The sequence below is a fragment of the Penaeus chinensis genome, chromosome 22 (genome assembly GCF_019202785.1).
Source record: "Penaeus chinensis breed Huanghai No. 1 chromosome 22, ASM1920278v2, whole genome shotgun sequence".
NCBI lineage: Eukaryota > Metazoa > Arthropoda > Malacostraca > Decapoda > Penaeidae > Penaeus > Penaeus chinensis.
Window position 1 is genome coordinate 22,576,375 of NC_061840.1, and position 12,500 is coordinate 22,588,874.

General features: G+C 37.3%; 1 protein-coding gene across 2 annotated transcripts; it reads right to left on the bottom strand.

The window, feature by feature from the left end:
- Positions 1 to 1,280: 1,280 nt before the first annotated feature.
- Positions 1,281 to 4,088, bottom strand: LOC125037034. Of its 2 annotated transcripts, none has more exons than XM_047630003.1 (3): positions 3,548 to 4,088; positions 2,267 to 2,386; positions 1,281 to 2,009 (listed from the first exon to the last, which is right to left on the bottom strand). In XM_047630003.1, the coding sequence occupies exons 1-3, from the start codon at positions 3,558 to 3,560 to the stop codon at positions 1,660 to 1,662; spliced, it is 483 nt and encodes a 160-aa protein (XP_047485959.1). In that variant the 5' UTR covers positions 3,561 to 4,088; the 3' UTR covers positions 1,281 to 1,659. The 2 variants fall into 2 exon arrangements, with proteins under 2 accessions (XP_047485959.1, XP_047485958.1); XM_047630002.1 differs by having other exon boundaries at positions 1,281 to 2,018; positions 3,548 to 4,086.
- Positions 4,089 to 12,500: the final 8,412 nt, after the last annotated feature.

Here is a 12,500-nt window from a genome sequence, read left to right on the forward strand (position 1 = left end):
ACAATGTTGTAACTCCTCCGAGGGCCATACTCGAAACAAAAATAGCCGCCATGTTATGACGTCACACATTGTAAAGTACCTTGTAAGTTACAACTGCTCGGGAGCTCTTGTAAGCGTTTCAAACCGGATATAGTGATTGTTTATATCTCGATTGCATAGTCGTCATAACTTATATAGCCTTTATTTGACTACACACTGCCGTTTTATATATTTAATACACCGGAAAATCTAGATATTCAGTGTTTTCTTTGCCTTCTTTGCTTAATTGTTGTGATTTAAACATATTGCAAGTGCTAACAGTGTTGACAGACGACACACCCAATATGGAGTGGGTGGCTGCTTATTTTCATGATCGAGCTTTACAGCGTGAAAGACATTATAGGAACCCCTTTGCATGTTAATGATAACCAGTTACTGCGGTACTACGGATTTCCAAGACATGACATTTTAAGGCTCCGTGAGGTGTTGGACCTATACTCAGGAAGAACTAGGTTACATACATACTACCACATCCTAGAAGTAGTGATTTTACTTCTCCATTTTTTTTTTTTTTTTTTTGTATGAATAATTGTATACTTGAATTATTTTTATTGATGGAACTCTTATCAATGCACATTAAAATTGAATAAGTAGTAGTTTGAATATGAAAGAAGAAATAACTGTTATTCAAGATCTAGGGTAATTATAATAAAGCATTAAAAAGTAAAACTTTATTTCAGACTGTGATTATAAAAATATAAGACTGGTAAGAAAAATACCATAATGATACATCACAAAAATAATATGAAAGTATCTACACATACATACAAAGCAATACTGCGCAAAAGTACAAAATGTAAGTTACATATTTTTGTCATGGTGCTTTATGACCACAAGACAGACCACAACCAAAGTTGGGTTGCCTTAGAAGTGAAATAAACAAAAATCTTTGGAAGCAAGTAATTTCAGAGATATAAATATACAAATAAAGAAATATAACATTTTTAAAATACGAGTAAAGCTGTCCCTCAAAGCTTAATTACTATGTTAACCATAAATATTAGAATAGCAATAAGTATATATTTGCTTTCTTCCTCAGCCTACAACATCAAAACCAGAAAAATAAATTAAACTTAAATACAGCTCTGTCTTAGTATCAACAAATAAAATCAATCTTAATTGACAGCACCAGAACTATTATAGTTTAACTTTATTATTGCCATGTGTAAACAACAAAAATTTGTTACTTCCTTAACCTAAAAGGAAAATATATAACCTATGCAGAAACCAAACCGTGAAAATCATTTTTTTCCTAAAAAAATAATAAAATCCTGAATTCCCTCCCTATTAAAATATGATTCTTCCAAACTGGATAAAATGGTCTTAACCTATATCATAAAACCAAAATACAATTTTCACAACCTCAGTGCAAACATTAATGCGAACAAAAAATAAATAATATATAATGGATTTTTGCCTTAGTCTGTATTAAAGAAATAAAGGAACTCCGAAATAAAGACTTATTTTAGACTTAGTCTCTCAAGCAATAACTTAACATTATGATTTTGTTAAATGCCTATCACAAATTAATGTCAACTGTGTACTATAAATGGGTAGATTAAGACTAGAATTGAATGGGAGAAAAACTAAAATATTTCATCATTTGATAAAAATAAGAACTTATGCCTTATCTTTTATAACACCAGCAATTGTTTGTAATGCTGATGCAATGTCTTTTACTGAGCTTACAAGCTGTTTCAAGTGAATTTCTATATTTGCTTGTATCTGAAGCATGTCAGGCAAAATTCTCCTTTCTTCTGATCTTCTGCTATGACTATGCCTGCTTCCTCCATCCTGAGCGTCACTGTCTTCTATTAAAAAAGGAGGTAATTCTGAAGAGTAAGTGTGGTCCATTGACACAATAGATATTGTCATTTCTTGCTCCTCTGGAGTGCCCTCATCCAATGTTACAACAACTTTCGAGTCTGTTATGGCCTGAGATGCTATCCCAGATGGCCCATGAGTTGGTTCTGCAACATCTAAAAAATGCAAATCTATATTTTAATTTTTATAATATACATTTCTTGAGTCTGATAAGACAACACATGTATTATACTCCTAAACCGACATATATCAGCATACAAATAATTTTACTTTTCTTGTATTTAGAATGTGTTGCTTAATATTAAAAAAGAGTCAAATATTACAAAATTTCAAACTATAAGCACATCATAAAAAGGGAATAGATTTTGTGTCCCCCCTCTTGATTTAAAACATGTTAACTCACCATCAACTTCTGTCTCATTTTCATAAACCCCTAGTAAACCAGTAATATCAACAGGCTCAGTCAGTGTTAAAATAGTTTCTTCAAGAGGAGTGTAGTTTGTGAAAACTGCTGGGCCACCACCTGGAAACCAAGAACAAAAGGTTAATAGATTAAATAACATATAGGAATTCTGAACTTATCACAAGTCTTTTACTTGATAATGAACTGACACTGATATGTTTTTCCTGATTTTGTTAACATTCTCACATCCCGTGATCATCTTGTCTTCATTATGGCAATAAATTTAATGCAGACAACTACCTGTAATATAAACTGGATTCTAAAATGTATTTTAACCTTAAAAATCATGTAAAACAACTGAGCCTTCATGATATCAAATAGTAAAATTGCCTGAGTAACCAATGTTAAATTCAATATTATAATTGTGTTATGATGTGATCTGAATTATTAAGCTGATATTTATTTATGTATGATTCGCAACTTGATGAGTCAAGTTTGCTATTTTTAATTAAGTCAAAAAATAAATATCTATTAGAATACAATTATGAAGTTGATTTAAGAAATGACTATTCCTATGTATTAAAAACTAATAATAATAATGCAAAATGAATAAGATCCGACATGTAATACTGCTATTATTTACTTGATGAGTCATATTTATTTTATTTACTTAAAAAAATCCATCCATTAGACTACATCTGTGAAGGATGATCATATGGTGAAAATTGTTCTTATAATTGTAGATGTTTCAGGAAATAAGTTATTTTTTAAATCAATAAACACTCAGAAACTAAATAATACCAAACAAATAAGATTATACATTTAATATTACCATTCTTTATGCTATATTGTTGGCCTTTGTTTAATCAAATTTCTAGATTTTTTCATATAAGGGAACTGATACATAGGCAATTACTAAGATATTTCTACATTCTATTTTCTATATGACAATATGCTTTATCTCCATATTGTGTTATGCATCAGTGAGTGTACTATCATATTGCACTTGATATTACCCTTACATTACTTTGAGTTACTATGTCATGGATATTAAAAAAATATCCATGACATGATATAGATAATAAAAAATAAAAAAAATTGGTACTCACTCCTACTTCAACTATTCTGTGACAAGAATATAAAGTTATTATATGACATGTACTGTTTTTCCTTTACTCTAACTATAAAGGATAAGTTTCAAGCACTTGTGACTAATTTCAACAACTCATGTTGACGGTACCTTAAGAATGTACAGAACAAAATTTACTTTTGAAATCTTACCTGTTCCTCCCATGTGTTTTTCCTCTTGTGCTGCCTTTTTTTCAAGCTGCTCTTAGGTCTGTGAACTTCCTACGCCCTACATTCACATTCCTCGGTACGCGAGCGACAAGACTCACTTCCTTAGTCACACTCTCCTAGGCGTTATTTTTCACTTGTGCGGTTATTCTGTTATCTGATTTACCCAGAACCACATTCTTCTTCGTTGCCACAGCTTCTATTAAAGCCAACATCTCTTCGTCTGAGAAATTTGGCCTTCTTTTCTTTTGAGTTGGACCTTCCATGGCGTTGTTTACCTTTGGTGTAGCACGGTGATAAAACAGCTGAGATTTGTGGCTTCTCATTGGCTGTTACGTCTACGAGGCTGACTGCTGATTGGTCAATCACCTACCGATGTGACCTCTCTTGGCAGCCTAGGGAATTAACTTACGATGTTGACATTAGCCTTACAATGTGCTTACAACATTGTAAATTTTTTTTGAGTATGGGTCACTTACAATATTGTAAGGAGTTCGTAAGTTACAATGTTGTAAAGCGGTTACAACGTCCTCGACCTTGTAACTTACGGGTTGTTTTGAGTATCCGGCCCCAGTTCACGACATGTGGTTTAAATAAACTATAATTTTCTCTCTTAACCCGAAGCTATAGGGGATTGCATGTATGTACACTTCCTCACAGTTCCAACTGTTACACCAGGTGCAAGGGATGATTTTTTTTTCGTTGTTGTTGTTGTTGTTGTGTGTGTGTGTGTGTGTGTGTGTGTGTGTGTATGTGTGTGTGTGTGTGTGTGTAATATCCAGTTTTCTGTGAATGAGATGCTCTTGTTTGTAACAAATCCTGTGATTGGCTCGTGATATATCGCAAATATCGGCCATTAAAATTATGTCAAATAACATTTGACATAACATTAATAACATTACAATGTGTTGACCAAGCCAACATTGCTTAAAATATGTGATGTTTTCTTTTCAAAAATATTTTTTGCACAATCATAATAGCCATACATCGATGAAGTTTAATCTCAAATCATCTTTTGACAAGAAAATGCGTTAATCCTATGAATTGGCAATCAACACTGTTACCAAATTAACAAATGCTAAAAAGAAGCACTTGTCGATCCCGAGTTGGCAATTAATGGTGTCCTTTTTTAGGCTGACCCTCCTAACGGGAGCTACCCTGCCGCGGTGGGGGGCTTGAGGTCCCAATGATCTGGTGAGCCGGACCAGAGGGCTTCCCATACTGGAATGGGTCACCAGTGACGGATGAGAAAAGTTGGCTTCCTGGTGCACCAAGGCCTATGAGAGGGGATGGTGCACCAACCCCTGGTACATTCCAGTATGAATCAGGGAGAACTCTAGCAACACACCTCTTTGGTCCTCTATTCTGGTTAGACAGGTGGCTTGATCAAGGCCCGGTCAAGTGAATTGGCTGGTCAAATAAGGCTAGGGTCAAGCAGGCACTGTTTAGTTAGTAGCGCATAGGTCCTGCAACTGCCATCAGCACTGTAATAGTGACTGCATATATTTCCCCACTACCCGTGACTGTTGGGAGATTTTGAGTCCCAACTATTGATTCCCCTCTTTGGACTTAGTGGGGATGAAGAAATGTCAGATGTTGTCACTCTGGAACCTTTCCAGTTTCCAAATGGCAAGAATGGGAATTGTAATGGTTCCCGGGCTCCCAAACCAGGTCCTTAGTCCTTCAGTTAAGTAGGCATGGTACCACCTTAAGTTACAGCCATAGGTGCCAAACCTACTGTGTGTGTAACTTATGGTACAACAGGTTACGAAAGAGATGACAATTATCCAGGTCCAATATACTGTTACCACTGCAAAGCTCATGAAGCTCCTTCAAAGCAATGTAAAAGGTACAAGTTCGAAAAAGTATTGGTAATAGGGAGCAAGGAGAAAGTTAATTCACCAGAGGCAAAGTGATGTGCCTGTGTACTGTTTGCACAGCAAGGTAAGTCCTTTGCCTCGGTTCTACCTGTCCTCCTTCCCACCACCCCTTGCCCTCCAATACTTCTTCCACCAGAAATGGAGTAAGAGTGATGGGTCTATTGAGTAAGGACTTTGAAGCCATCAGCCAAGGCTCCTGAGAATAGGCTTGATACGACACTGTTCCATTCATCTACATCCCTCCACATTATCTCACCATATATGCTTTGGAAGGTCTACCTGGGCGGTTGCCTCATCCATTTCTACTTTTGGGAGATTTCATTGGTCGGCATCACCTCTGGGGAGACACTTTGTGGAATCCTTAATGAAGGCCCTTAGGAGTACTTGTTCTCAAGAGTAGATGCAGTCTTACCTACACATTTCCAAATTCAAACTGGGACATTCTCCAATATTGACCTGTCAATTGGTTAAACTGATTCACAGTTAAATTTCATTTGGCAAATCATGGAAGACTTACATGGAAGCGACCACTTTCCAACACTTTTAGAGAAGGTGAATGGTATTCCAGCAATGGAGTGCATAGATGGCGACTTGAACATGTGGACTGGAATCTTTTTAGATCAACTGCAGTATTGCAAGGATCTGTGAATGATTTCCAGTATTTTCAAGAATGCTGTTAATCACTTCACATCATGAATTCACCTTGCAGCAGAAGTATCAATTCCTAAAAGTAGTGGGAAGTACCGTCGACCTCCGGTACCATGGAGGTCTACTGAATGCCAACAACCAGCAAGAAAAGTTTCATTAAGGCAGTTGATACGACGCCCCAGCAATGTAACCATTATAAGACCCGAGTCAAGCCCAGGCTAGTTATAAAGGAGGCTAGACAGACGTCGTGGAAACAGTACGTATCCTCAATTAACTCTGGGACCCCCTTAGCATGGGTATGGGACAAGGTGCGTAAGACCACTGGAAAGAACACATCCATGTCACCACCTACGCTGAAGATAGATGGCATAATCCTCATGGACAAAACAGATTTGGCAAATGAGCTAGCTAAATCCATGGCCGAGATGTAGGTACTTGTCTCCCCCATATACACTGAAAAAATGTATTGGGGGAGGATTGTGACATAGGTCTGATTAGTTTCCTTAGGGAAACTAATATTTTTAAAATAAAATTTAATTATGCATAATATTTATGCAATAATTTTATACATTTAGAGCATAATGTTTATGCTTTACTTTTTAACATATTTATTGTTATTTATGACATTTCTTGATCGATTTTTTACATTTAAAATATTTTAATATTTCAGTCAAACAAGGTGTTCGCCGCTTATGACTGTTGACACAGCAGATAATTTTTAATAATCAATCTCGCAATTTGTTTCTAGAGGTGTGCTTACATTGTTCCCTCCATTTATTGAGAAGACAACTCCTGATGCTGGGTTTCAAGTCAGTGTGTGGGAGAGGAAAACAAACAAACACAGGCCTTCCAATCAGCTCGCTCATTCCCACTGATACCAACATGCACAGGCACCCAACATACAGCTATCTTTTTATGTGCTGATATCACAATATATTACAAAAGAATGGTTCATAAGATTTCTAGTCATCTTGACTGTTGCAAGGATGGCATGTAACTCTGCAGTGAAAATCGAGGCTGCCAAATGCAGTCTTCCTTCTACTCACTGCTGCAAAGACCACACCATTTTCAGATTTCAAACTATCTATATAGATTGCATCTGATTCTTGGTACTTAGAAGTGTATTAACGAAATCTCTCTCTGACTTCTGCTTTGGATCTCTCCTCTTTCCCAGTTCCAACAGATTCTTCATTCTCCTGCCATAGGATCGGCTATCCTCAAGCGGGTTGAAAACCAATCTGGATGTAGGAGATCCCAGAATCTTTAGTAGTCTCGAGTAGTAAATCAGGTTCATGTTGTCCTGAGAGATTCTGAGAGCTTCATTATGAACCGAGTCCAGCATCCGGCAAACAGTGGGAGTTTCAGATGAATAAGGCTCACATCCATAGTCAAGTTTACTACTATAAATGCTCTGTAAAGCCGCAGAAGCGTTGTGCGATCTGAACTCCAAGATAGATGTGAACAAACCCGGAAAATACTGAGCGCTTTTGTAGCTTTCACCTTTAATTGTTTGATTAGAGGCACCCATGTAAGCCTTGAGTCAAAAATTAGACCCAAGTACTTAACCTCTTGGACAAAATGCAGTGGGTTTGCTCCTAAATAAAGGGAAGGATGGAACTTTCCGCATTTGTGGAAATGCATAGCCATGGTCTTGCTTTGAGAAAATTTAAACCCATGGTATGTTGCCCATTGCACTACCAGATTTATTGCAGTCTGCATGTTTCCTTGAACACCCTGTAAGTTTCCTCCTAAGCAGTACAGTGTAAAGCCATCCACATACAGACTACATGAGACAGCACTTGGAACTTGACCTTTACAATGTCATTACTAGCAATGGCTAACAGGGTCACACTTCAGACACTCCCTTGTGGGACCCCTTCTAGCTGGTCTAGCAGGTTAGAGAAGCTGTTTCCCACCCTCACTCTAAACTTCCTGTCAGCAAGGAAGCTTTGTATGAAGGTAGGTAATGCTCTTCTCAAACCAATGTCATACAGCTTCATGGGCATACCATGCTTCCAAGTAGTATCATAAGCCTTTTCAAGGTCAAAGAAGACTGCTAACATGTGTTGTCCCATGTGTGAAGGAATTTTGTATGCAGTTTCTATCCTCACAAGTGCATCTGTGGTCGATCTAAATTTTTTAAACCCATATTGATAGGGTTGGCACATTTTCCTTTTTTAGCAGCCATGTCAACCTGAAGTTTACCATTTTCTCCATCAGCTTGCAGATACAACTGGTGAGAGAAATTGGTCTGTAATTCCCTGGTATGGATGCATCCTTGCCAGGTTTAAGGACAGGAATGATTATAGCCTTTTTCCATGTGGATGGCACTGTTCCCTCCCTATAGATCCTATAGAATAGGTCCCACTCTGGTATGGAATATCGTCACTTCCTGGGGCAGTCTTATGGCAGAGCTACAAAGCAGAGTCCATCTCCTTGTGCAAAAATGGCAAGCTGTATGGAAGTTCTGCTGTAGTTCTACTGAAGTACGATATTGGATATCATTCCTGTTCAGCTCGAAGAGTCGGTAATCGGGCAGTGTAAGATGGTCCAGAGATCATCTCTGCCATGGATTTTGCTAGATCAATTGAAACAACTGTTTTGTCTGTGAGGATTATGCCATCTATGTTCAGAGCAGGTGGTGACATGAATGTGCTCTTTCCAGCAATCTTACGCACCTTGTCCCATACCCATGCTAAGGGGGTCCCAGAGTTAATTAAGGAGACATATTGTCTCCATGATGTCCGCCTAGCCTCCTTTAGCACTCGCCTGGCCTTGGTTCGGGTCTTTTTGTACTGGGTCAAGCCTTTCTTGCTCTGACAGCTTGTTGGCATTCATCAGACCACCATGGTACATGAGGTCGACGGTACCGCCCGCTACTTCTGGGTATTGATGCCTCTGCTGCAAGGTGAATTCGTGATGTGAAGTGATTAACAGCATCTTGAACACACTGGAAATCATTCACAGAGCCTTGCAATACTGCAGTTGATCTAAAAAAAATCCAGTTTGCATGTCCAAGTCGCCATCTCTGCACTCAATGGCTGGAATACCATAATTCAACTGTGGATAAGGTGAACCAATTGACAGGTCAATATTGGAGAATGTCCCAGTTTGAATTTGGAAATGTGTGGGTGCATCACTGTTCAGTCAAACTACTCTCGAGAACAAGGACTCCAAGGCCCTTCTCGAGGGTTGCACAAAGTGCAGCTATATTGAGATTATGTGGAGGGAGGTAGATGAATGCAACCCTATAAGGTTGTGTTAAGCTTATTATCAGAACCTTCACCTGCAGTGTCGTCTGCAGGTGGATGGCCTGGAAGGGAATATCCTAACTTACCATCACTGCTACTCTTCCATGAAGTCCATTATCAAAGGTTCCATAATGGGCTTGAACTTGAAATCCTCTCAGGGAAATTGGACAATTTTCCATGGTCATAATCTCTTGTAGGCATACATAAACTGGATTACATGAAGCTATGAGATGTTGCAGTTCTTCCCATTTTTCATGAATTCCCTGACAATTCCATTGGATTAGGGTATCCAGTTCTTCAGGTTGACAAACTACTTCATAAAGTGTTTGGCAGCACCTGTGGTTAAGGCCCGCCCCACACCTTTAGGCTGTCCCTTCCCAGCATCTTGGGAGTACCTTCTGATGGGTTGTTTAACTGTAGAACTAGTTTCCACAGGCTTCCTTTGGTTAGTCACAGGATTTCTTTGCTTGGGCAAAGGACGGACCTGAGCCTTCAGTTCAGAAGCATTCTGCTGGTGGCTCCAAAAACCTGACTCTATGAAGAGTCTTTTGAACAGGCTCAGGATTCCTCTGCCTGTGCAAAAGGCGTATCTGAACCTTTGCTCCTGGGGCATTCTGCCTAGCAGCAGAGCCCCCTGTGGATGTGGTGGCAGCTGGAGCTGTCACCGTTGAGGCCTCTGGAACCTTAACTGATGGCTTTAAAGACCTCACTTTGGGAGAAGTTTCGTCACTCCCATTTCGTTTATAGTGGAACAACTCACCAGAGGCAGTTTCAGCATTTGAGGACTGAGGTTTAAAGGTAGTGGCAGAGTGTGTGGTGTTACAAGTATTGGAGGATAAGGGATTGCAGGAAGGAGGATGGCCTAGAACTGAGGCAAAGGACTTTCCCGGCTGTGCAAACAGCACACAGGCATGTCACTTTGGTTTTCAAAACTAACTTTCTCCTTGCTCCTTATTACCAATACTTTTTTTTCAAACTTGTACCTTTTACATTGCTTTGAAGAAGCTTCATGATTTTAGCAGTGGTAACAGCATATTGATCATGGACAGCTGTCATCTCCTTGATGACCTGTTGTACCACACTTCACACCCTCTTGGTTGTCCATTTTCCTTAAAACGGCAAGTGTTGGATCCATGCTCATAACCCTGGCAGTGGAAGCACCGTATAGGGTTGGGCACATATGGCTTTACCTTGAGGTGGTACCATGCCAACTTAACCGATTTAGGAAGGACTAACGATTCAAAAGTTAGAAGAAGAGCTGGTGTCGACTGTTCCAAACTATCAACTTTCTTCTTAAAACGTTTTACTGCCACTACATTAAAATTCTAACAGTTTCTCCTCAGAATACCTCATCAGGTCTCAGGAAAAGACAAATCCCTTTACACTGATTAAGGGTTTTGTGAGGAGAACATGAGACTTGAGCCCCAGGAATGTCATTGACATAACTCAACTATCTTCCGATGTACTTAAAAAATATCAAGATCCATGATAGATACAACATCAGGGGTCTTCACTACTAGGTATTTACTATATGATACACTTTCGTATTTACCAGGTAAGATTTCCTTAACTTTCACCCCTCCAGAGGAGAACTAGCTGTCACAGGTCTTTGATTTTTTTTTTTTTTTTTTTTTTTTGTAGAATTTACGTTAATTTGAGTAGCCAGATTTACTAAGGAAGGGTTAGAGAACACGCTAGAATCAAAATATTTTAGATACATTTTCATTATTCGTTGTTATGAGGACATAAATATTGGAATTACTCGTATGTCAGGCAGGGGGGAGCCGGCAGCGAGTAAGCATAATCTTGGGCCTGAAGACTGTGATGACAAGGTGTGAATCCCCAATCCAACAGACATATCTCGACTTGTCAATCATCCGATAGAGTCACATGATCTGATCCGGTACTTCTGTCAAAGGACCTTCCTGATATATTTTTTTTTTTTTTTTTTTCTGGATAGAACAATGAAGGAGTAAAATAAAATATTCTAAATATACGATGGGACCATAATTATCTTCTAGTGTTTTGCATATCCAATTATCTATTTTTTTTTTTTTATTTGTAAAAAAAAATAAAATAACATTAATTCGTGCGTGCATGCATACAGAGACACGCACACGCACACTTATATATAGAAAAACGCTTTATATGTATTTGTATATCCGGTCTCTCTCTCTCTCTCTCTCTCTCTCTATATATATATATATATATATATACATATATGTATATATGTATATATACATATATATGTATATATGTATATACATATATATACATATATATGCATTTGCGCCATCACTTAATTTCATATTCAAAAAATAAATTCAGTTATATGCAGATGTGGTTTTCCTTACATTATAATATATTGTACATGAGTAACACATGCAAAAAAATTTTTTTAGGTACGTAAAAATTAAAATCAATAATAAAAATGCCCGTGGAGGCCACGGCGGTCACTTGTTATGGGACTTCTGTTAAGTTTTCACTTACCTTGGTAGCCATAAATTAAAGGAAACAAATCATGAAGTTTAAAACTTGAACAATTAAATGTAACCCCCCCCCCCCCCCAAAAAAAAAAAAAAAAAAAAAAAAATATATATATATATATATATATATATATATATATATATGCTTGTTTCTTGTATCAAATTTGTTTTACTCGAACATAAACTATTTATGAAATCATAATGAAAGCAGCTTGTTGGATGCAGGAATCTGGTATATAAATCAGTTAAATCCGGACTATAATTTTTGCTCACATTCAGTGAAATATTATATTATTCAAATGATTATTACAATGATAATAATGATGAGATGTAAAGAGTTCACAAATGGATTTTAATATCATTTAACAAGTAAATCATGATGCAGAAAAAAATCCTAATTACAGAAACCAACCAGATATTACTTATACTTCATCATCAAATTACCCAATTTAAAATCCTACGATAATCATAAAGTAGGATGTTTGTGGCTGTTTTTTATTAAAAAAAGTTTTTCTCATATATATATATATATATATATATATATATATATATATATATATATACATATATACACACACATTTACATATAATACACACATAACTTTGTATATATGTGTATATATATACTATATCTATCTATATATATATATATATATATATACTATGGGGTTGA